The following is a 25,599-nucleotide window of genomic DNA, read 5'->3' as shown; positions in this document are numbered from 1 at the left end:
TTCATTCTGGTTCTGCTACACCATGAACCATGTTGTTCATAAATGGCCATATATTGCTGTTTGTTTTTTAATAACCTATTAGGTGTATTTTTACTCTCCAGCCGCATTTGACAAAGGGGATGATCGAAGACTTGCAAAGAAGCCCACATTCACTAGTTCCCAGGTAAATCTGAACTATAATTAGTTATGTATTGGTGAATAATGTTGTATAGATAAAGATGATTTACTGTTATATAGACAGGTATATGTTCAAAATAACACTCAATGTTTGTATTGAAAATGTTTATATTGTCCAATTTATTTGCAGTATAGGCTGTGGTGGTAAATTCTTTTTATTTTTATTATAAGAGATGTTGTGTAATTTAGAGTGAACAAATACCGTAATTTCTAGATGCTGTCGCCAGATTGATATGACTTCTATAAATAGCCCCTTCTGTAAATGCCAGTAACTTCCCACAAGTCACTGCATCATTAACTAGCTTCCAGATTTGATTCATTCAAGAGGAAAGAGCACAACCAATGTATCCAATAGGACACTGAAGTATCTTGGGGCAGTCTTGTTTATTTCTGGTGATATGCTGGCAGCATCCCTCTACAGCTTATGATGCGCTCCCAGGTAATGATGTAGATAATATGGGGGCACACTTAATTACTACAGTACAGAACACGCCAAAGCTCAATATACATCATGTAGTAATGTATTTTGGAATAGATGATCATGTTCCCCAATCGCACAAAGAAATGACTGTCATTTTGTGATTTAGATGGAGACATGATTGGCGTGACTGGTGGCTGTTTTTGTATTTTTTTTTATACACATATATATATGTGTGTGTGTGTGTGTGCGTGTGTATGTATGTGTGTGTATATATATATATATATATATATATATATATATATATATATATATATGTTGGTATTTTGAATGGGAAGCTCCTGTATTTAGATCTTTTAGATTTATTTACAGTTGACCTTTTTGGGTTATTTTTTCAGATGCTTTATCATCTGCAATAACATGAGTAGTGGCACACATACAGTTTGGCTTATGGTGGTTCAGAGTAACATTGCTGTGCATCTTTGGGTTAGAGACGGATTTGTTTAAATTCCACCTGACATTTTTTGTTACACTGCTTCTTCAAACGGATTTGATGTATTGCATGGCCATGTGAATGAGTGGCTTATGAGAGGCGGTGTAGATCGCGCTTGACTGACTCGATCCGTCACTGCTGTAAGGTGTGCAAGGTGTGGGCAGATAGGAAGAGTTTGTTTCCAGAGGTTCATGCCCAGTTTGAGGAAAGGGTGGTGGTGGGCCCACCCTGTTAGGGCCTGGGCTGCTACCTCGGGGTATGGTTTTATGGTCAAATCCACGTATGTTTGGGAAGGAGTGAAAGTAAAGGAGCTCCCAGTATCCAGTAAATGCAGGTATTAAAGACGTTTATTTAAAATCGCAGCAATAAAATATGGCCAACGTGTTTCAGGGGACTAAGGACTCCCCCCTTCATTAGGGCTGCTGTTGAGAGATCTAAAACAGAGATCTGGCACAAAGATTGGACCAAGATGTCCAAATGCTGACATTGGGTGCAGAGGCAGCATTCCACAGAGGAATCCTGCTTCTGAACCCACAATCAGTGCTTGGACATCTATCGGTCCGATCTTTGTAGTAAGTACAATCACTTTTTTTTTTAAGATGTTAAAACTAAATCGGCTGCCCAGCACCCAGAACTGCATGTCCGGGGCATTGATCAATATAAATTGTGCTCATGCCTGGTGCCAACAGTGAATAGACTGATAAATGCCCAGGCGCCAGGATGCAATTTTTAGTCACAATGGCGCCTGGGATTTGTCGAGCCCTGCCCTAAAAGAGCATCTGTGGATGCTTTTACTAAAACATTGCACATTGGTATGCAGGATAGCGCTTCCTAAATAGTTAAATTATCAAAAGTTACCAAGCCCTACATTGCCTGGTTCAGAGGAAATTAAAGCGGAAGTAAACCCATCAATTTAATAGTTTAAAAAAAAAACAGCATTTCTGGCATGCCGGAAATGCTAACTGTCACATTGGTTGTACTCTCAACCAAACTATTGAACCATCCAATGGCTGGTGTCAGAACTGATCACATGTGCAGCATCATGACATTTAAAGATTAAACAGAGGCCAAGATGGCAGCTTCATTGTCTGAAAATTATAGGAGGGTTTACTTCCACTTTAAAGTATATCTATACTAAAGCTTGACTGTATAACAAAGATTAGGTGGCACAATTTTAATGTGGTAAACCAATGATTAAAAATAAATAAATCACCTATAGCATGCAAGGTATTCTGCCTTCTCGGCATACTTTTCTGAACAGTGGGACTGAATGCTGAACCTGTACCTCCTGGGCGCACTAAAACATTGTGCTCCGGCGCATAGACGATGGACTCCCCATGTTAATGGGGCTATAGGGTTATTGGTTAGGAATTGTATAAAGAAAATCGGAAACAACGCGAAGTTGTCGCAGACCAGAGGTAGGTTAACTAATTAATGGGTAAACCTGCTCTGGTAAAACCAAAGCGGGATATCATTTTATTTACTGTTGTGCATCTGGTATAGGGAGTGAAGAGAGCACGCCCCAGATTACACCAAAAAAATTGACGGTGTCTTAACCTCTATCTACTATATCCAAAAAAGTTTTTGAATTCACACTGAATATGTTTGCTTGGATCCTATTTTTATTTTTTGCAGCAAAGTCGACCTAAAATTGTGAAGTCAAAAGAACGATCGGAGGAAAGCAAGAGATATTCTGACAGTTATATTGCTCAGAGGAAGATGAAATCTGATTCATTGGGTGCGTCTGGACATACAACAAATTTAACTAGAAGTTCCTCTGGAAAGGGAAAAGATGATGACGTAAAGGGAAAGGACGGCAAGAAAGTGACCAGCAAATTATCTAAAGACCCAAAACAGGCAGAAAAGACCACTACAACGAGACCAAAACTCATTGTGAAGACCAAATTGGAAAACGGTGACCATGCAAAGACTGAAGGTTGTGCTTCCAAAGGTGATTCTGCCAGTAATCCAAAGCCAGAATCTGGAAGAACAGGTGCTAGGCCCAAAGCAACAAATGGGAGTGTTAATCCAACACCTAAAGTAAAGACACTGAAGAAAACTGGCAAAGATCCTGCTTCTCCTGTGACAGGTACATTGCCAAGTTTAAAATCGGCAAACCTCAATGGTGAACTTTCCAACGCTGCTTCATCTCCAGGTGAGCAGAATGCTGACCGGCCATCTGATAAGCAGTCAAATTCTACAACAGGCTCACCTCAATTTACGAAGATGTTGAAAACGAATCCAGATTGTTCCAAAGAGATGGCTGCAGGTGAGCATGCATACCTAAGGTTCTGATCTCTTGATTTTTTTTTTCGTGTGGTAAAAGACTTCTATGTATGGATAAACCTGTGCAGTATTCCACATCTTCATCAGGGACTCTAGAATCTTTGTCCCTGTGCACAAAGCCAAAGGTCCATAAAGACATGGATTGACATGCTTGTTGTGAAAGACCTTTTTGACAAGTTTGGTGTGGAGGTACTAGAGTGGCCTCGACCTTGTTGAACACTCTTGGGATAAAATTGAATCCGTTTGTGAGCCAGGTCTTCTTGTCCAGCATTAGTACTTGACCTCAGAAATGCTCTTTTGGGTGAAGGGGCACAAGTCCCCCCCGAAGTTGTGAAAAGCTTTTCCTGATGGGAGTATAGGCTGCTATAGCTAATTGAGAGGCCAACCCCTCATTAAAGCGGAGCTCCACCCTAAAGTGGAACTCCTGCTGATCGGAACCCTCCCCCCTCCGGTGTCACATTTGACACCTTTCAGGGGGGTGCAGATACCTGTCTAAAGACAGGTATTTGCACCCACTTCCGGCCACACAGTCTCGGGCAGACTGCGGGCATGATGTCACCTCCCGTCGCCCCCCCGTTGTGTTCTGGGAACACTCAGCTCCCAGTACACAGCGGGAGCCAATCGACAGGCGTAGCGCGACTCGCGCATGCGCCCTAGGGAACCAGGCAGTGAAGCCGGAGCGCTTCACTTCCTGGTGCCCTCACCGAGAATGGCGGGGGGAGCAGCAGAGTGACAAGCCATCGCTCGTCCTCTGCTGCGGACGGCGCTGGACTCCAGGACAGGTAAGTGTCCTAATATTAAAAGTCAGCAGCTGCAGTATTTGTAGCTGCTGGCTTTTAATATTTTTTTTTTTTCAGCGCACATCCGCTTTTAAAGCTCATAGTTTTGGAATGAGATGTCTAACAAGCTCGCATAGGTGTGAAAATCGAGTGTACACAAACTTTTGGTAATATAGTATAAGAACAAAATTCTGTTCTGCTGTTTTCCAAACGGTTAAAATGAAGGAAATTAAAAGATGCTTACTTAAATCCAGGATCAAGTGACACACCAGGTCGCAAGTCTTTTTTCTTTTTCTTTTTATATTTACTGCAGGATGTTTTTTGTTGTCCACGTCACTGCCTGGGAAACATGGACAATTCCTATTTGCTGTAAAGTGGCATAGTCCTCTGCAACTGGTTGGCACAGACTACAGTCCTGAATCCACCAGTAATAACCTCCAAAAACAATGCTAGAGAGGGACACAAATGTCAGCGTTGGACTATTAAAAAAAGGCTTAAAGCGGGGTTCCATCCAAAATTGGCATTTTTTAAATGTATGTCCTTTCATCATGCATTTTTATAATATAAATCCAGTCACTTACTATTTTACAATCCGCCACCGCTCTGATTGTGAAGCCCACAAGCATATACTTCCTGGAAGTCTTGGATGGGGAGTGATAATTGGGTAGCGCACTGCATCCTGGGAAATGATGACACACATTTCCCAGGAGCATTAGAGGGAGCTGACGTCACAATCCTAGGTGATTCCAAAGACAGATTTCATAAAAAATTATATTTTTTTTTGTTTTTTTAGGTCTAATGAACACAATAATGAAATTTTGGGATGGAAACTCCACTTTAAAGTGGTATATAGCTTTTTTTGTTTAACCACTTAAGGATGCCGATATACGTCAATGGCACGGCTGGGCACATCAACGTATATGTACGTTGCCCTTTAAGCCCAGCCGTGGGGTCCGAAGCTCTGTGACCGCGGGACCCGATCGCTGCTGGAGTCCCGCGATCGGTCCCTGGAGCTGAAGAACGGGGAGAGCTGTATGTAAACACAGCTTCCCCGTTCTTCACTGTGGCGGCGTCATCGATCGTGTGATCCCTTTTATATCTGGACACAATCGATGACGTCACACCTACAGCCACACACCCCTACAGTTGTAAACACATATTAGGTCACACATAACCCCTTCAGCGCCCCCTGTGGTTAACTCCCAAACTGCAACTGTAATTTTCACAGTAAACAATGCATTTTAAATGAATTTTTTGCTGTGAAAATGACAATGGTCCCAAAAATGTGTCAAAATTGTCCGAAGTGTCTGCCATAATGTTGCAGTCACGAAAAAAATCACTGATCGCCGCCATTGGTAGTACATTTTTTTTTTTTAATAAAAATGCAATAAAACTAATTTTGTTTGGGAGCCACGTCACACAGCAACGCAGTGTGAATCGCAAAGCCTGGCCGGGTCCTTTAGCTGCATTTTGGTCCGGGTCTTAAGTGGTTAAATAACTTGTTAATGAGTAAGAGGTTGGTAGTAATAGGAGTTGGGAACGCTTTAACTGAATCTGGATGACCAACAAACTTGCCTATAAAATTTTTTGAATAACTCAGCAGATACTTGGTGCTTTTTAGACTACGGTGAGTAGCAGTAGCTTGTCTTTGTCGATAGCAGTTTACATCTAACCCTCATTCAAAATGAAGCACAGAGTTTTGTTTTTGAAATGTGTAAAACGATTCTCTTCTGCTGCAGTTGCACACACTTTGGGCCAGATTCACGTAGCCCGGGCGCAACTTAACTTTTCTGATTTAAGTTACACCGCCGCAAATTTTCTGCCTAAGTGCCCGATCCACAAAGCAATTACCTGGAAATTTGCAGCGGTGTAACTTAAATCCGTCCGGCGCAAGGCGGGCCCAATCGAATGGGGCGAGTCCCATTTAAATTAGGCGCGCTCCCGCGCCGGACATACTGCGCATGCTCCGTCGGGTAAATTACCCGACGTGCATAGACGTTAACGTAAATGGCGTCCAGCGTCATTCACGGACGTCTTACGCAAACGACGTTGATGTTTAAATTTCGACGCGGGAACGACGGCCATACTTGCCATGGCTTAAGACAACTAGGGCTCAGCCCTAGTTTTACGCGGCGTAACTCGACGGAAACAACGTAGATTTAGATCGACTGTAAGTCTTCATTTGCATATTCTACGCCGGCCGCAATGGCCTCGCCACCTAGCGGCCGGCCTAGAATTGCATCCTTAAGATCCGACAGTGTAATTCAATTACACCTGTCGGATCTTAGGGCTAGCTATGCGTAACTGATTCTATGAATCAGTCGCATAGTTAGAAACAGTAGATACAGTAGATACGCCGTCGTATCTCGTTTGTGAATCTGGCCCTCTATTCTTTATGTATATTGTAAATGGCATTCTACTACTGCAATAATAGAGGAACAAGGAAATTGTTTAAAATGGCAGTTTACACACCAAGTACATTCTGCCAAGGAACCTCTAGTTCACAAATGCTATATGTTCTGTCAGGGTTATTTTTTAAATCGCAACTTTAATCTCCCATGATTACGGTAAATGGTTCATTTAAATGTAGTCTAAAGTTAACAAGTGGGTCATCCAAGCCCCTGATGATTTGATTGACATGTTCCCATGCAGCATGTAACATTAGCCCAAATTATTGTTTCGTACAAGTCCGCTGCAGTATAGTGTGAGCTCAACACTCATGTGAAATCGTGCAATAGACATGCTTAGTGAAGTTTAAAGCTTGGGTTGATGCTAAATATGAAAAGTAAAGGAATTTAACCACTTGCTTACTGGACACTTAAACCCCCCTCCTGCCCAGACCAACTTTCAGCTTTCAGTGCTCTCACTTTTGAATGACAATTGCGCGGTCATACAACACTGTACCCAAATGACATTTTTATAATTTTTTTCCCACAAATTAAGCTTTATTTTGGTGGTATTTGATCACCTATGCGGTTTTTATTTTTTGTTACCAAAACAGTTTTATATTTTGTTATAAAATTTTGCAAACAGGTAATTTTTGACCTTCATTGATGTACGCTGATGAGGCTGCACTGATGGGGGGCTACCGATGGGCTGCACTGATGGGGGGCACTGGGTGGCAATGATGGGCACTGGTAGGTGACACTGATAGGCGGCACTGATGAGGTACTGATTGGCACCACTGGTGGACATTGATAGGTGGAACTTTTTTGCACTGGCAGTTGGCATTGGTAGGCGGACCAATGTCCCTTACACAAGAGCCGATCGGCTTTTTTTCTCCTCACGTTGTCAGCGTGAGGAGAAAAAAAAACGTTACCAAGCTTTTGTTTACATCACATGATAGGCTGTCATTGACTGACAGCTGATGACGTGGTAAGAGGCCGGGATCGGCCCCTTACTCAGATCTGTGATCACCCGAGTCTCTGACTCTGTGATCACAGCGTATGCCCTGCAGGGGGCGGTGGGGAAGCGAGGAAAGGGGAGGACGTCTATTGACGGCCTCCTAGCAGCCAATTCAGGTCTGCGCTGTAGCTGTTATTCGACTATAGCGCGGACACAAAGTGTTTTAAACCGACCGCCCACCGTCGTTATACGTCATCACTTTAAAGATGGATATCTCGGTAACGGCAGCAGCTGCTGCCACAACCGAGATATTCATCTCTTCAGTGGGCGGTCCTGTCAGCGATAACGGCGGTCTCCGCGGCGGATTCGCCGCAAGATCGCCGTTATCGGTGGCGGGAGAGGGGCCTCCCGCCGCTTGCCGTAGCCGTCGGTAGCGGCGGAGGAGATCGGGACCGTTCGGCAGCTGTGCGGGGTTGCGAGTGAAGGAAAAATCTCCTTCACCCGTCCCCATAGCTCTGCTGGGCGTAAGTGACGTCAAAACGTCAGTCCCGCCCAGCGTCTTAAAGCAAAATTTTTTTTTTTTTGTCATTTGAAAAAATGACAGTTTCAAATTTTTTTTTTTGTATTTAAGCCTAAATATGAGATCGGAGGTCTTTTTGACCCCAGATCTCATATTTAAGAGGACCTGTCATGCTTTTTTCTATTACAAGGGATGTTTACATTCCTTGTAATAGGAATAAAAGTGATAATTTTTTTATTTCAGTGTTAAAAATTGTAAAATAAATAAAAATAAATCCGAAAACCCAAAAAATGTTTTTTTAAAGTGCCCCGTCCCGACGAGCTTGCGCGTAGAAGCGAACGTATACTCGAGTAGCGCCCGCATATGAAAACGGTGTTCAAACCACACAAGTGAGGTATCGCTGCGATCGTTAGAGTAAGCAGCAATAATTTTAGTCTTGGGCCTACTCTGTAACTCAAAAAATGCAACCTGTAGAATTTTTTAAACGTCGCCTATCGAGATTTTTAAGGGTAAAAGTTTGACGCCATGCCACGAGCGGGCGCAATTTTTAAGCGTGACATGTTGGGTATCATTTTACTCGGCGTAACATTATCTTTCACAATATATAAAAAAATTGGGCCAAATTTATTGTCTTATTTTTTCATTTAAAAAAGTGAATTTTTTCCAAAAAAAGTGTGCTTGTAAGACCGCTGCGCAAATACGGTGTGACAAAAAGTATTGCAATGACTGCCATTTTATTCTCTAGGGTGTTAGAAAAAATATATATATAATGTTTGGGGGTTTTAAGTAATTTTCTAGCAAAAAAAAATGTTTTAGTCTCGTACACACCGAATCTGAAAAATAGGCCCGGGGCTTAAGTGGTTAAAGGAGCCCAAAAGACACAAGTAGATGGCCAGGCATGGGCATACTCTGTCAGACAGAACTATATTAAAGATTTCTTTAATCATGTACACTTGGCTCACCCAAGCATACTTATTCAAGGCTGGCAACAGGCTTGAATATGTATGAGTAAAGCAACAAAAGCAAAAAAATTATCATTTATGACTATTGGTGAGTTTCTGGCAATGTCCGTACGTGTGTCATCCGGGCCTAGGCATTCAAAATGGGTGAAGACACCAAATCCTCATGAAGACAGGATGATAGCTGGGCAATAACAATCTCCGAGCTGCTGAGCTTACTTGGCAAAAGTTCCGGGGGGGGCGGCAACATTTCTGAGCAGTTTATTTTTTAATCCACAAAAATGGTTGCATAAGTTATTGGTTCTTAAATATTGCTAGCTTCATGTTTAAAAAATACCAGTTCCACATTTGTGTCATTAATTTAACTGAGTATTTAAATGGTAACAGTTTAGTATCTTCTGCATCTTAGGGAATTGACTCTATCCACGTCCAAATTACTAAGATGTATTTATGTAAACTTCATTTAATGTTTTACCTTTTTAGAATAAGTTTCTCAGGGAAATGTTTGATTTACAAACTGCAATATAGCATGGGGTGGAAGTTCACAAACATAAATATGGCATGTGTGGAATCGGTAGTATTATTTTTTTTTTACACAAAGTGAACTATTAAAAGCCTGTGTTTCTTCTAAATAAATATTTGTCTGTACACCTCTTAGAAAATCTTGTTTTTTGCTTTTCAAAATCTAAAAAATATTTTAGGAGTGATAACCTGGGTGATCATCTATACAACATTTTCTCTGTTTCTCCTTTTGGGCCTTTGCAGATGGCAATGTATATTTTCTTTTCTTAGGATTACAGTAGCATTGTGTGTCCGTGTGACCTTCTTAAAATATCCTTCGCACTGTTCCATTTTGGAAAGTGTGAAATGGCTCCTGTGCTAGCATTTAATACAAGAGATTTGGCTCCAATATGATTTCTGTTGCTGCTTGTCATTCACAAATTATGTGGAAGTACAGTCTTGAGTACTTGGTAAATGGCCATCAAGCTGATTTTTTTTATTTTCATTCCTGATGTTTGGGTTTAAGCTTTTTTTTTGTTTTTTGTTTTTAATTCTCTTATACTTTACCAGTCTTCTTCAACCAGCACTGTTTGTTAAAGCGGGAGTTCACCCTAAAAAAATTTTTTACCCTTCGATTGATGCTCATTTTGTCTAGGGGAATCGGCTAGTTTCTTTAAAATCAAAGCTGTACTTACCGTTTTAGAGAGCGATCTTCTCCGCCGCTTCCGGGTATGGTCTTCGGGACTGGGCGTTCCTATTTGATTGACAGTCTTCTGACAGTCTCCCGACAGGCTTCCGACGGTCGCATCCATCGCGTCACGAGTAGCTGAAAGAAGCAAAACGTCGGTGCGGCTCTATCGGCATCCATCGCGTCTATCGTGACGCGATGGATGCGACCGTCGGAAGCCTGTCGGAAGACTGTCAATCAAATAGGGAACGCCCAGTCCCGCAGCCCATACCCGGAAGCGGCGGAGAAGATCGCTCTCTAAAACGGTAAGTACAACTTTGATTTTAAAAAAACTACCCGATTCCCCTAGACAAAATGAGCATGAATCTTAAGGTTAAAAATTAACATTTCCGGGTGAACCTCCACTTTAAAGACATTCTCTCTGTGGTATGATATGCCCACAATTATGTGGGTCAGTAACAAACAAATTAATGACATAGTTTGCAACCAAAACAAAAATAATGTAGATGGAACACATCATAAAAGTACAGTGATGAATTTGTTTATCCTTAATTCTAGGGAGCAACTGCAGCTCCAAACTGACTTCTGTCCAAAAATACGTTGCTTTTTGCTAGTATATAAAATCTAGGGGATTAGTTTGCTCTATTTGCCATAAATCTAGGGGATTAGTTTACAACACTTTGCCATAAATTCTTTGGTCAATATAAAGACATAACAAAAGTTGCATGTAATTATACAAACATTGAAAATCACATTACAGTTTTCCTTTTCTGGCTGACGACAAACTTTCTAATTTCCATACAATACATTTTCTTCACGTCACAGGAGCAAAATCAAGACCTGGCACAAAGATTACCAATGGGGTGTCTGCTAAAAGAAAGGTCAATGAAGCTGAATGTCGAGAGCCAAGCAGGTCTGTTTAAATGTGCACTTTTTGTGTATTATCTTAAGGTTCAAATCCAGAACAAAGCAGAAAAAAGTTTGCTTGCATATGCTGTGTTTTTTGCTTTAGCTGCTTTATAGATCTTCTCCGGAGGCCTATTTTTTATTTACTTTAATTTTGGGAAGTAAATATTAGATTAAGGTTCTGTGGATTAGAGCAGTTCTGGGACCAAAAAACATCAATCTGGATGTCGGTGGTTAGGGTTGTCCTCCAGGCCCACTGCAGGAGAAAAAGGTGTCACAATAAAAGTTGACCACAATTTGAGTGCTGTATTAAAGTATAACTAAACTTTTTTTCCCCCAGTATTGGATAGAGTTGAGAGTGCTTAGAACACCTTTCAGTTTTTATTTGTCTGTGCCCCTGTCAGAGAGATTCTCCATCTCTATTAGTCCTGTTCACTATTATCGTTGTCCCCAGAAAAGTAATAGAGGGGAAGTCTTCCAATGGATACATTAGTTCTGATGACCTGGGGGACCCCAAGGAATTCCCTTAATTTGCAGGGATTTCCTTTTGGCTTCCTGTTTTGGCAGTGGGACAGGAAGCAAAGGGAAATCTCCCCAATGGGACACAAATGGGGAAAAAAACTGACAGAGGTTTTGACCTTCTTTTTTTTTTTTTTTGTAGAATAAGGAAAATGCCTATGGTTCATGACAATTTTGCGCTCAACTGCACAATGGGGCATTTTACCCACTTTAAAGCTCAAGTGAAATGCTGCAAAATCATTTTAAGTAGCGCTGAACAAATGCAGGCAGTATGTATCCAAGGATCAGAACTGTTCAATATGTGTCCAAAAAAACACCAGCAGAAGGCAACGGACATGTCGCAGTATTGATCCCTGATGCAAAACATTTCCCTATTACTGATTTAATATGTCATTATGTTTAATGTGTCCATGTGAAGAGGCAGCCTTCTTGGTTGAGGTAGGCAGGACTTTGGTTCTTCATGTCAGACTTGCCCCCTGATGACTGGTGTGGGGATTATTCAAGGAGCCGCAGAATAGATTCGGAAAGCAGAGATATATGGAACAGATAAAGCAGAGAGATCCTTGCACTGCAGATTCTCAGGTACAGCTTTCTCTCCAGCAAACAAGTAGTAGTAGTAGGCACAGGAAGTACAATGCTTTTTTGTTTGTTTTTTGTTTTTGTTTTTTCAGATTTTTTCGTTATATATACAATTCTAACATGAACACACACAGGGGATTCAATCCTGCTAGGGAAGATCACTGAGCTTTACAAAGTAACAATACATTGATAAATAGTACTGCAGCATTAAGAGGTAGAAAGGAATTTTGCAGATATAACATTTTGCTCAGAAGAAAATAGGAAGCATGATTTAAATAGTGGGTAGGAAATAGGGGAGATTTGTAGTTGGAATCAATCTAATATAGTTCTGAGCAGGGTGGACTTTACTTAAATCACTAGTCAAAAGGCTTGATTTTTAAATCAACTCGATTTAAATAATTTAAAGATGTCTACAATGCCAACAAGCTGAAAAGAGGCTGGGGTTTGGTTTCTTTAGTCTCCTGGGCATAAAATAAGCTCTGTGTAAAAGTTTGAATTGCATCAGTTTGTCTCTGGCAGAGACTAGAGGTTGGAAGGGTACGTCCCATAGATCTTTCCAATTCTCCTTATCCAATTTAAGGAGGGTCCATCATTATTTTTGATTAAGATGAGTTAGAGGAGAAGTCTTCATAAGAATATTTCTGATGGTGACGATAGGCTTGGACTGGGGGGGCGGGCCTATCACTTGGCAAGATTTCAAGGTTGGTGGCCACCAGAACCCACCAGCTGTCTACATAATTGAATGTTGTAAGCATAGGCAACCTGCATGTATATAAATAGAAGGCTAGGAGGTAGTACTTTTGCCTGCAGCATTTCATTTGGCTTCAGCCCCTGATTACACATTGTCTGTCTGCTAATTTTTTAAACCATGTTTAGCCCTACTTTGGGGGTCTGGTATAAGTAGAAAGTGGTATTAGTTAGGGTTTTGCCGTAGTGATATTTCAGAAGTAATGTCCTGCTAGTCTTTCAAGTACCATCAAAGGCTCCCAGGTTTTTAGAATGGTTAACATGGATGTGGTATGGGCTTTTGTGAGTTTTGGGTTCCTGAGATGGAGTGAGCCAAGAGCCTTAGCATGGCAGCACCGGGTTGCTTTTGTCAGCATTGAGCCAAAAGTTAGTTGTTGCATATTTGGCTACAAAGTTATAGAGATCTGCCCTTACCAGTCTTTTTTTTTTTTTTTTTTAAGTGGAAATACTGAGTGGGCTAAATTTGGATGCAGGAATCGCAGTAGTTTTTTTGTTTTTTGTTCAGCCCACTGGTTGAATGAAGGAGAAAAAAAACACTCAGTGTGTACCCAGCCTAAAAAGATCTTGATCAGGAAGTACCAACCCCATGGCTATTGGCACATTTAGGCCACTACTATTGAACTAGGAAGATGACTAAAAATTGCTTATTTGTCTTGTCAGCATGATAACTGTTAGCTAATTTATGTATGTTCTCATTCTTTCAATGGTGATTGGAATTTTTGCATTGTTTTCTCTTTTTGGGGTTTGTTTAATCCTAACAGTGCATCAACAAAAAAATTACCCACTGATGGAGGGAATGACTCTGGGCTTCAGAAAAGAAAAGTAATCCGAATGGGAACTGCTGCTCAACAAAGGCCAAAGAGTGCCCCAGCTGCACTGTTGAAAAAAACAGGTATGTTTTTCTTTGTTTGGAAATTGATACCAGGGCATTTTAAGGTAACTAGAGAGTATAGATATGGGTAAAGTGGTAGTAAACTAAAGAACTGCTAATTCTGCTGACAAGCAGGTTTTTTTGACACTGCAAAAACATACACATAAGGGTGTAAACGCCTAGTGCATTACCACAAAAAACATTTATTGAAAACGCAAGACAGTGTTGTACTTACAAAGTAGAAAATAAAATCTAGCTTCTCATGTAAAACGCTCCAGCTGGTGAGGTGGGTGACTGTTGCCGCATGGTAGAAAAGCTTACACGTTTTGGGGGAAGCTCTGAGGAAGGGGGTGTGTCCCCTGAAATATGTAATCTTTTCTAACGTGTGGCAATAGTCACCCACCTCACCAGCTGGAGCGTCTTGCAATCAAGCTAGTCATGTATCTTCTACTTTATTGAAAACGCAAAACAGTGTTGTACTCAAATAGTTTTGGTGGTAATGCACTAGGTGTTTGCGCCCTTTTGTGTATTTTGCAGTGTTTGGAGGACCGCACAGCAGTGGCGTCTCCAGCTTTCATATTTAGGGGGGGCACATGGGGGGACAGGGACAAAAGTAGGGGGGCCAACTATAAAGTGCAATTATATATATATATATATATATATATATATATATCCTGGGGCCCTTTACTACGATCCCACTATGGGCCCTTTCACATGTTCTGCAGTGAGCTCCCTTCCTACTATACTGGGGCCCCCCCAGGGTGGCAGAAAACAAGAGATATATGTCACCAGCACACCAAGAAAATATAAGGGTCCAAAGCAGTGGGAGAACTATCAGGGTTGCAAAGGTTGTCTTGCCACCGGGCCCTGGTGTTCTGCCACAGTGGGGATCCCCAGCTGTCCTGTCCCTGCTATTTACAGCGCTGGTCTGGCATCTGTCTCCTTGGCAGCGATGGCAGTCTATTAGGACCTAGTGCTGGTGACATTATGTGTGCATGCAGGGGAAGGCTGGCACTATTGGTTATAGAGAGCCGAGCCCCCAGCTGGTCACCTAGAGGCAGTAATGCTGTATAACCTTCTTTGTTGACATGCTGATTGGCATGTGATCCAGGTGATGCTCCCAGTCAGATCTAATAAACACAGTATTTATTAGCATCAAGAGTACAACCACATAAATATATTCAACCGTATGCTCAGCAGCCATGTGGGCTCTATGCCTGTAAAGTGTGGGCTTTGATCAATAAAATCTCTGATATTTATGACTAGGATTTGACTAAGAGCATCGCCTGGATTGCATCCCGATCAGCATGTCAGAGAAGGGTCCACTACTGCTAAGCAACCTGCAGGGAGCTCAACTGTCTACAACCAATAGAGATGGGCTTGGGTGTGTTTGAAATCCCACATGCCCGATCACGCCAGGAAGCCGACACTCCACAGTGCTAATCAATGTATGGGCTGCCTAAGAGCTAAGACCAGCCATAGACAGTTTAAATCTCAGCTGGTTCAGCAGAAACTGGCTGAGATTTGAACCATTAATGAGCAGATTCTCTTATGATTATCACTAATGGTTGCTGTATAGTCACTAGTGATAATCACTGTTTGTCGGGAGAATATAATTGCTGGGCAGGAGGGATATTCCCCTGTCACCACTGTCTGTGTTGATGGGGGAATCATGCAAGTTTCTTTCCTGCAATCTGTGGATGCAGGAAATAAATTTGCACCGTATATTATCTGCCTAACTGAAAGTGAAAGTAAATTGTGAATGTTTTGAAAGAACAGGAGAGGGGAAGGGAGACAGATCGGGGGGGACAGAAGGGATGGAGATAATGTAGTTCAGTGATTACAGTGTACTGCAGTCTGCAGTGCACACACTTAAACACGGCCCAGGCTAGAATATCTGGTTGTGTGAGCGCTCGCATTATGCAGTGTCGGCGAGCACAGGGAGGGGGAGGAATCCCCCGCAGAGCTGACTGGGGACGCTCTCCCTCTCGGGGAGCAAAATACAAAAATTGCAAAAAAAAAATTTTTTTTTTTTTTTTTTTTTTGGGGGGGGCACATGGTGGGGCACAGCATGATGTTGGGGGGGTCAGGGCCCCCTCTGGTCCCCCCCTAGGGACGCCTCTGCCGCACAGTCTGAGAGCTGTGCCACGCTGAAACCACTGCCTGCCATATTCCTGTTTTTTGGGGAAGTCCTGGGATTGAGCACTGGATGGTGTTTTTTGGTTTGTATGTCTGGTGTTTTATAATCAGAGAGACCCTAGAGGTCTCTTATGTCATAAATGTCCCCCCTGCCTGTCAGCAGGTAATGTGATCAGAGCCACACATGCTCTCCGACCACAATTACAGCTCGCTCTGTGTGCCGTGACATGTGACTCCTGTGTGCAGAAGTGACATCATCCTGCCCCAGCCACTCAAGCAGCCAAAGATACTAAAACCTGAAGGAAGACCGGGTGAAGATGAAAGCTCTAGGGGAGGTGTGACAACGCTGTGTTGGAGGGCTCTGTTTATAAGCAAGTCTGTCATAATATATGAATGTGCAGTGTATACTAGTACATTATGACTTAGACCTGCAGGGGGGCCCATTATTTTTGTATTCTAACAAAGGTTTTACTACTGCTTTAAAAAAAGGAGGAGAAATGGACACTATTCTGTGGCAAGAAGAAAGCATGAAAGTGGCCACAGCGCACATGTTAATAAAAGCATGTATTTATTTCACAACATAAGTAAACATGAACATTCAAGTAAATGCTGTTCTGCTGGAGTATGGAACAGGCCTCCTTTAGCAAGTATCTTATAAACAAGTATCTTGAAACACGTATACGCCCCTTTACTTTCCCATGCCTGCTGTCTTGGTCCTGGAAGCCCATAGATGCCGCTGTCTTCACATCCCTTTGGGGGGGTCCGGAATATTTTGCATGACAACTGCCTGACAGTTCACTGGCTGTGCTGCTCTCCTCTGTTCCAAGCTTAAGCAGAACTGCCTTTACTTAAATGTGAATGTTTAATAAAAGCATGTATTAATTTATTGCACAACATAAGTGTGCTGTGGCCACTTTCATGTTTTCTGCATACCCACAAGGATCTTCCCATATCTGATGAACACTGCTGCACTGTAATTCAAGTTCTGACTCGCCTTTCCACCCATCCCTTAACTCACCCATCCCTAATGGATATCCTGCTCTTCTGATTGATAAGGCTGCTGGCTATTTCAACAAAGCTTGTTCCATCCAACTCGAACCCTGACCTTTTAAGCTCTTCAGCTTCATCAGTCCTGGAATCTCTTCCCCTCCATTATCAAGTAATTTTTTAGATAATTTATCGATTTGCACACATACCACTATTATTAAAAACCATCATTGTCTAAAAGAAATCATTTCTGATGTGTCTGATCTCATGAGCGCAGAGAGATTACGTTTTTCTTTTTGAACAAGCAAAGAAGGGTGGTGTATATGTTCACTGGATGTATAAATGTAAAAGTAGTGCAGCGCTGTACATAAATTTAGTGATAAGGTGCAAAATTTGTTAGCGTGACAGGAGCACTTAAAAGGCAATGGGTGGATGGTCCATCAATAGCGACAATATAATATCAGTTGCGACTGTATAAAAGGTGGACTAGTGAAGTGCCCAGATACTGTGAAAACGTGCACCACAAGGTAAATGTGAGAATAAAATCCTTAAAATGACATCATAATGTGACATATGCCCCCGTAAACAATTTCACACTTAAATTCCATAAAATGAAATAAAAATGAATTTGTCGGAAATCGGTGTTAAAGTGGTATCGGTGCATCCCTAATTATAGTAATTATTTTTAGTTTAGTGGGTGCAAAACCTATTTGCTGTCATATAAAATTCCTTATATAACCGTATGCGATGCATTGGTTCATTTAGTTCATTTACCCATAGTTGATGTGCAACTGTACAAGTGAAATACCATTTTGTTTCTGGTACACAAAATACAAAGGTGATTGGTTGATTCTTGTAATTTCATGAAGCTTCGTTTTTTAACTTCTTTCTTCTTTTTCAGGTGTATCTGGCGATACATCAGACGTGCCTAAATCTGTTTCTTCCAAACAAACTGATGTCAAATTGGAAGCCAAGTTAGTGAACCATTCTATTTCTGGGGAAAAACATGTGTCTGTGAATAAAAAGGCTACAAAACCATTGGTCACATCAACAAATAAAACAAATGCAACAGTGCCAAGTAATAAGCACAGTTTAAGCAACAGTAAACCTTCTATATCAAATCATAAAGAATCCAAGCCTAAGGCTCAAAGTAGTTCTAAACCTTTAAGCCTAAACCAAAAGTCACATCAAAAGAGTTCTTCCTCTGCAGTCAAAAAATGCTCCAACCTAGCTACAAACAATGCAGAGAGCCCAGTGTCTGTAGCAGATGAAGTCATACAATCCACTTCTCATCAATTAACAGAAGACATTGCACAACCCTGTTCTGAAGGCCAGTCATTCACTGTACACGAGTCTTGTCAGGAAAATTCAATGAGCAATCAAGACTCTATGACACAGAAGCCTAATTTAGAGCATTGCCAATGCCAAGAAAATCTTCCAGCAGCATCTGTTCATTTCACATCCAATTCAAAAGAAGATTTGTCAGAAGCAACAAATCAAACCAAAACAGCAAATGTTGACAATGCTGGGTCAGGCGAAGTGTATATTATAAGTACTGCAGGAGAGAAGAAACCAGATTGCAAAAATATTTGTGATTCAGAGAACTCCAAATTTGCTGACAGTTCAAGCGAAAGCGAGTTGTGTTCTGTCAAAGAAGTTGAAAGAATTCCAAAACCAAAAGAGAAGGAAGATGTGACATTATTCCCGTTCTCTCAGAACACTAGCAGAGTTGCGCCTAGTTATAGTGCCACTGAATCGCCTTTGATGGGTAATTCTACCAGTTGTCAGCCTGTGCTAAATAATAGTGAACCTTTTATGAACTGTTCATCTGAAAGACAGTTGTCTAATTACCAAACAGAGATGAATGCCACAGAAGTAACTGATCATGAGAACTTTGAATTTATAGGTCAATGGAATAAACACTCGGGTATGCTACATGAGCGCGAGAGCCCAGAATCGGAGAGTGGCAGTGCTAGTACATCATCTGATGACATCAAACCAAGGTCTGAAGATTACGATGCAGGTGGCTCTCAGGATGATGATGGTTCAAATGAAAGAGGAATCTCTAAGTGCAGTACAATGCGGTGCCATGATTTTCTTGGTAGAAGCAGTAGTGACACAAGCACCCCTGAAGAATTGAAGGGTTATGATGGAAGCTTAAGAGTTGATGTAAAATTGAAGAAAGACAATGCAGAGTTATTCCGAGTCAATTCCACCAGTGATGATGAAGGACCTCAAAGAAGAATGGAACCATGGCTGCAAAGGGATGTGCACAAACATAGTTCTCATCACACAACAGTTTGCAGCAGTGTGCAGTTTTCTCAGGAAATTGAACACCTATCTTCATCCGCTGATGAAACTGAAGATGAGCGATCAGAGACTGAAAGCACTGGCCTCAAAGTTCCAGAAGAAGTTGTCACTCAGCCCTTTCAAGGCATTGTTAATTTAGCTTTTGATGATGTTGCTGAAATGGAGGGTGACTCCCAGCAAGCTACTGAAAATAAAAGTTTTAAGAGGTCTGTCCTCCTCTCTGTGGATGAGTGTGAAGAACTGGGATCCGATGAAGGAGATGGTCATCCTTTACACATGCGCAAACCTGCATCACGAACGTCATTGGACGTGTTTGAGAGAAACGGTACTGAGAACTGTTCTGGATGCTCCCATGACCCAGGATCCATGGAGGGCAAGGCAGAATGTGCTTCTTTGACTTGTAATCAACCAACAAGTGATATAAAGTCTGTTGACGAGGACTTTGAAGAGTCTGATGCATGTAAAGGCTACTACAAATCAACAGAATGTGAAATTAAGTCTCAGACAAGACCATGCCATTTGGATCTATATACTGAATTGCCTTCTGATACACAAAGGTTTTGCTGTACTAAAACTGGTAATGCATGTAAGAGTCAGTTTCTTGACTACCAAGGCAGAGACCACCATGTACCATCTACTGAAAGCTCCAACACTGCTTTATCTGCAGGTAATGAACATTAGCCATCACACAATAGAGTTGTATTACTTACTTTATAGTGCAGAGTTTTGTGGCCTGCGATGCTGACCTTTTATGGCTTTAAGCCACTGACACGGAATAAGTCTGAAGATCAGGAGTTCTGACTGCATGCTTGTTTTCGGGTCAGTGGCTCAAAATGTATTGAATTTGAGACCACCAGACCGCTAGCATTTTTAAAGGGAGGTCAGCAATGGCAGCCTACAAGTTTCTCAGTATATGTCTCCTTTTATTGACTTAGAACATTTAACTATGTTAAGTTTTAGTGGGGAATTATTCACAACACCAAAACTTACAATACATTTTTTTTTACCTAATCTTAATTGCACCTTAGGAAGGATTTGAGACTTTTTTTTTTTTTTTATTGTAGAGCAGAAACTTGACCTGTGAAAGACCTGCTTCTGTAGCAACAATAAAACTGAATTAACAATTATTTTGCATGATGGAATAGATAAAGTGAAAGCATTATGGTACATATAAAAACGTTCCTGCTACAATATTTTATATGTATATCAGAATGGTTGAACATGAATTAAGATGGCCTAAAAGATCACAAAGATTTGAGACTCGTTTAATGTCTACAGAGGTCCATATTAAAGTCCACCCTAACACTAAAATCGTTACATCTACAGACATCCACGATATAAGCCTAACTATCTAGCCCTATAAAGAACAAATCCGTATACATACCTTTTTTTTAAGCTGATCCAGTTCCCAGCGATGGACCCTCTGGAACCTCCCCATTCATTTCACAACAGCTGTGAAATGAATGGGAAGTGATGTCCCCCCTAGGCTTACTATGGGGCTTCCGTTGTCCTCTGCACCCGCCTCCACAGCAAAGCTGCAGCTGACAGCTCAGGATTGGACCGGCTTCAAAAATGTTATGTATACTGATTTCTTCTTTGAAGAGCTAGATAGGTTAGTGTTGGATCGTGGTTGTCTGTAGATGTAGAGATTTTAGTGTTGGGGTGCACGTCTCCTTTAATAGTTATAACCATTATAGTGCCCCATTCTGTAGGCTTTTAATCTTTTAAAACCAATTTGTCATTGTCTTTTGGTACATTTTTGGGGGGATTCAGGTCTATTTTGCCAACTAAAATATATTGGGGCTTACAACCGATAAAGGCTCTTTCACCTTGCCCATTCAGGCAACGGTAACAGTGTCTTTCTAGGGGTACGCACCCAATGACACCTTGCCAGCACTAGCAGCCATTCACTAGGCCCAAGTACTGTCAAATTACCGAACGCGTGACATCACCGCCCCCCCTAGAAACACTGGGAAATTAAGTGTTGGTGGCTGTGGGAAAATGCTGGAAAGGTAGTTATAAGGGTTGGGGGGCCGCTTTGCAAAGACACACTCACTTTGCCATGAAGTCACAAGGGCACTGGGGTTCATTTACTAAAACTGGAGAATGCAAAACTGGTGCAGTTGTGCATAGAAACCAATCAACTTTTTTTTTTTTTTTTTTGCTAAAGCTTAATTGAATAAGTTGCAAGCTGATTAGCTACCATGCACAGCCGCACCAGATTTTGCACTCTGCAGTTTTAGTAAATTGAGTCCCTTTTAAATGGCATCAATTGTATTTATTGTTTTTGAAAATGTGTTCAGCCTTCATATTAATTTTGTCTATTTATTATTTTCACTTTATGCATCCCATCTTTTGATGTATATTGTATATGTATAAACTGTTCATCACTCAGAAAAATAATTTTTGTTTCTGGAAAGACAACCAAAAATTCAAAACCAATAGCCCATATTTAGCTGAGTTGTCTATAAATTTAGTACATGCAAACTCCCATTCAAAGCTCCATATAGCTCTGTGTGCAGGCAGTGCTTACCCCGTTCTTTCCCACATACTCCCACTATACTGATGAGCTGGAAGCTTTATCATTGAGAATTCACTTGCAGTATAAACTCGTATAGCAAGCCATTGTCAGACTTTGCAGCAGCAACCTCAAACTTTAAATTCAGTATTTATTCACTTTAAAATCTTAATATGTAATTACCGGTACATATTTTAAATTAAGAGTAATTTATTAGTTTAATTTAGATTTTTTACTATGACTTGGCTTTATTTTTTACCAGAGCTGTTTTAGTTATACCTAGTATAAAATACATACAAATGGTATATTAATGCAGAAATGTACATTATTGTAAACAGTGTAATTGTTATTGTCACACAAACTAGAGCCATGGCAGAATACTGACATTATTAAAGGGGCTTTCCATAATTGCATATAATAATAATAATAATAAAAAAAGTTTTCATTATAGCTCTCTTCTAATTAGACTTTTGCCAACAGTGGCTCTGAATGTAGTTCACTGTGAATCAACTCAATGAAGAGAGCTTCATTTCAGAGATGGACAGATTAAAGGGTCAGTCCACATAAAACAGTTGTTTGGGGTTGAAGCTGTTTGAATCACGATTGACTTTTTGTCTCTCTTCAAAACTCGATTGGCAAGAACCTGTACCAAAGTCCTAGGTTCACCCATCTATTGAAGTCATTACAACGGTTCCCGATCTTTTATCAGAAGGTAAAGGCTTCACTGGCATAGGTTTCCTGGCGGAGATGCATTTGCCAATGGAGTCCCTGAGATTTAAGAAGTCAGTGGTTTCTTCAGCCTCTACTTGTGATTGAATTATGTTAAGCTAACCCTTTGATACAGAATGCTCGTGTCATCACCTACTGTAAAGATGCCAAAAAAGCATGTCCTTGGTTAATTTTTGTTAATTATGGCCTACTGCAAAAAGTTTACACCTACATATACATTTTGCAGCAAGAGCTCTCCTCTCTCTCCCAAATAGAGAACAGCTTCCCTACATATGCTCACTGCCAGATAGGTAGAGGGTGTCATAGGCTATGATAACAATTTAAACTAAAGACAAAACTAATGGAAAGTGATGCAACCCTTTTGTATTATTCTATGTCTGATTGAAATGGCTACTCAAATAACCCATTTTCTGTATCAGAAATTTCAGATGTTTGCTTCTTAGGGCGATCTGATGCTTTGACTTGAATTTCTAAACAGTGATCTGTTCCACATTACTGTCTAGAAATATATATGTTTGTGAAATGTCTGTGTACCACAGTGTTTAATGATTTGTATGTTCGTCTTCGTTGACTTTGGGGGGAGAGCATACCTATTTTACAATGTACAGTATTATGAATTATTTCAGGAAACATAGATGATAATGACTCATTGGCCCAAACCTGCATGTATGATCATCGTCCTCCAAAGTCCCTTTCTCCTATATATGAGATGGATCCTGGCGAAGGAATTGAGCAGAGACTGAAGACTGAAGCTAGAATAATGGATATTGAAATTCAAGATCAGCAGTTTGTAGAGAGGGACTGGACACTACTAAGACAGCTGCTAGCTGATCACGGATCAGATGTTGATATCATAAACTCCGTCCCTGAGGATCTCAGCCTAGCACAGTATCTAATCAATCAGACATTGCTCTTAGCTAGAGAGAATTCTAAATCTCAGGGCAAAGCATGGGGGGATTTGTCCTCTCCGTTCGAAGATTCTACAAGCATCACAGTGACTAGTTACTCTCCTGATGAGTGTTCATCCCCCCATGGAGAATGGACTATCCTTGAATTAGAAACCCATCACTAGATTACATTGTTTTCACTGTTTTTGATCCAACAATATTTCCAGGGGTTTGTTACAGGTAACAGCTGAATGTTGTAATATCCATTCAAATTTATATGAAGCTGTTTATAAGTAACTTATAGTCATTTAAGTAAATCCTACAGCTGTACACTAAATTTTCCATACAGCTTGTACTGGCCTATGTGTTTTTCTTTACAATATATATAAATCAATAATGCAAATTCTTTTACTAGAGTGTATATAATCTATATATATATATATATATATATATATCAGAAAAACAACAAAACGCTACATATAAAAGTAAATATCAGATTTCTAGCAAGTATCCTGGCTTTTTCTTCCAGCTGACACAGCTCACTTATTTACAGATAACAATAGTTGGGTTAAAAACAGTTTGTGCCAAGGGCACATTTTTTTACTTGCCAAGTTTTTATCACATTGATTGGTCAAGCAAGACTTGGGCATGCCATTTGTGTGTGGTACTTGATAAGAAACTGTCTTGAGAAAATTCTAATTTGTATGAATGCTGTGTTTTCAAAATTTGATAATTGGTCTTTGCTTCTCAGAGCCTCCTTAGGAGGCCAAAATGTAAATAAAATAGAATTGATATTACCACTCTTTGTAGTGTCTGTATGTATTATGCCATTTCTTTACTTTGAAAACTGTCTAAACAAAAAAAATCCTGTTCAAAGTGGCTGCAAAGGCTGAAGGTTTTTTAATTGAATGCATTCTCTGCAAGGTAAAAAAACAAACTATTGTCAGCTCCCCACATACTTAACTGAGCCCAATCTCGCGCTGTGCCCGAGAGCAGCAGCACTGCCCTTCCTCCCTCCTCACTGGACTAGGAGCAGCATGGAGAAGAGAAGGAGCCCAGGGTGCTGGTAGGTGGCCCCTAGAACAGGTACGTGGCACAAATCCGGTATGACATGTTGGTTAAAAAAAAATAATGATTCTTTACAGTCGCTTACATTTTGGATAGGGTAGGGAATTGTTAAACCTGTATTTTTTTTTGCTGTCTGTCCTCCAGGATATTTACTTTCACTTTTTGTCCTGGGGCTGCATTCACACCTCCGCGACAAGATATGCCGCGTACGCGGCGTATTTTGCCGCGAGTGTGTAACAAAGCCTTCACATTGCTTTGTATGGCCGAACGCCAATGTCGCCTAAAAAAAAGGGTCCAGGACTTTTTTTCAGGCGACAGGCATACGGCGTCTGAGATGTGAACCATCTCATAGACAGCAATGGGAATTCTCCCCTCCAGCGGCACGAGCGTCCGGCGTCGGGCGTTTTGTCACAGAGCTGTGAATGGGCTCTAAATGAAGGGAAATTCCTTTCCTAGACAGTTGTGACCATTGCAAAATTTTACCCTTTTTCTGTTTCAGTGACAACTGCAAAATTTTGATTCCCTTTCACGTTCTATCTAGTGGACAATGTTCACCAGAACAAATAAGCCAGTGAATCTCTCTAAGGTCACAAACAACAATACAAATCCTGCTAGGAAGCTAACCTTTATTTTTATATATATATACCGTATTTATCTTCCTATAACGCGCACCGGCGTATAGCGCGCACCCATACTCTAGAAGGGAAATTCCTGAGAAAAAAAAAAATTACTTAGTTTGTCGGGGTCTTGCCTGGCGTCCATCGGCGGCCTTGTGCGGTCCGGCGTCCATCTGCGGCCTCGGTGGTGTCCTTCCCGCTTCTCCCGCGCTGTCTCTGAGCTCTCCCGCGCCGACATATACCAAGCGCGCAATACATTCGGCTCTGCTCGGCCACGCTTGGCTCCTCTCGCATAAAGGCTAGGAGGCGGCACAGGGCATGAGTACCATTGAGTTGGGTAATAATGACAACCATTATCAGCGCTTAGACACAGCGGCAACGCTGTAATTGGTGCTATATAAGTGTAATTATTATTATTATTATGACCGCGAGCGTTGCTGAGCACGGCTGAGCATAGCAGAGTGTACCCGAGTGTACTGCGCTCGGTATATGTCGGCGGCGGCGCTGAGAGACAGCGGAGCGGCGTATAACGCGCACCCACGATTTCCCCCTGATT

The 25,599-nt window shown here is 41.2% G+C and overlaps 1 protein-coding gene across 2 annotated transcripts in view; it reads left to right on the top strand.

Annotated features, from left to right (window-relative positions):
• The window catches only part of BTBD8 (BTB domain containing 8), a 124,368-nt gene extending 100,213 nt beyond the window's left edge, over nucleotides 1–24,155 (top strand). For both annotated transcript variants that reach the window (XM_040360036.1, XM_040360035.1), the window contains exons 14-19: nucleotides 102–163; nucleotides 2,724–3,357; nucleotides 10,992–11,079; nucleotides 13,679–13,809; nucleotides 17,816–19,891; nucleotides 23,098–24,155. In XM_040360036.1, coding sequence (XP_040215970.1) covers nucleotides 102–163; nucleotides 2,724–3,357; nucleotides 10,992–11,079; nucleotides 13,679–13,809; nucleotides 17,816–19,891; nucleotides 23,098–23,543 — 3,437 coding nt within the window. In that variant the 3' untranslated portion in view covers nucleotides 23,544–24,155. The remainder of the gene's footprint in view (nucleotides 1–101; nucleotides 164–2,723; nucleotides 3,358–10,991; nucleotides 11,080–13,678; nucleotides 13,810–17,815; nucleotides 19,892–23,097) is intronic.
• The last annotated feature ends 1,444 nt before the right edge of the window (nucleotides 24,156–25,599 follow it).

This window comes from Rana temporaria, chromosome 7 (assembly GCF_905171775.1).
Source record: "Rana temporaria chromosome 7, aRanTem1.1, whole genome shotgun sequence".
NCBI classification, from domain to species: domain Eukaryota; kingdom Metazoa; phylum Chordata; class Amphibia; order Anura; family Ranidae; genus Rana; species Rana temporaria.
Note: the sequence above shows the minus strand (reverse complement) of the source record. Positions and strands in the feature narration are given on the sequence as shown.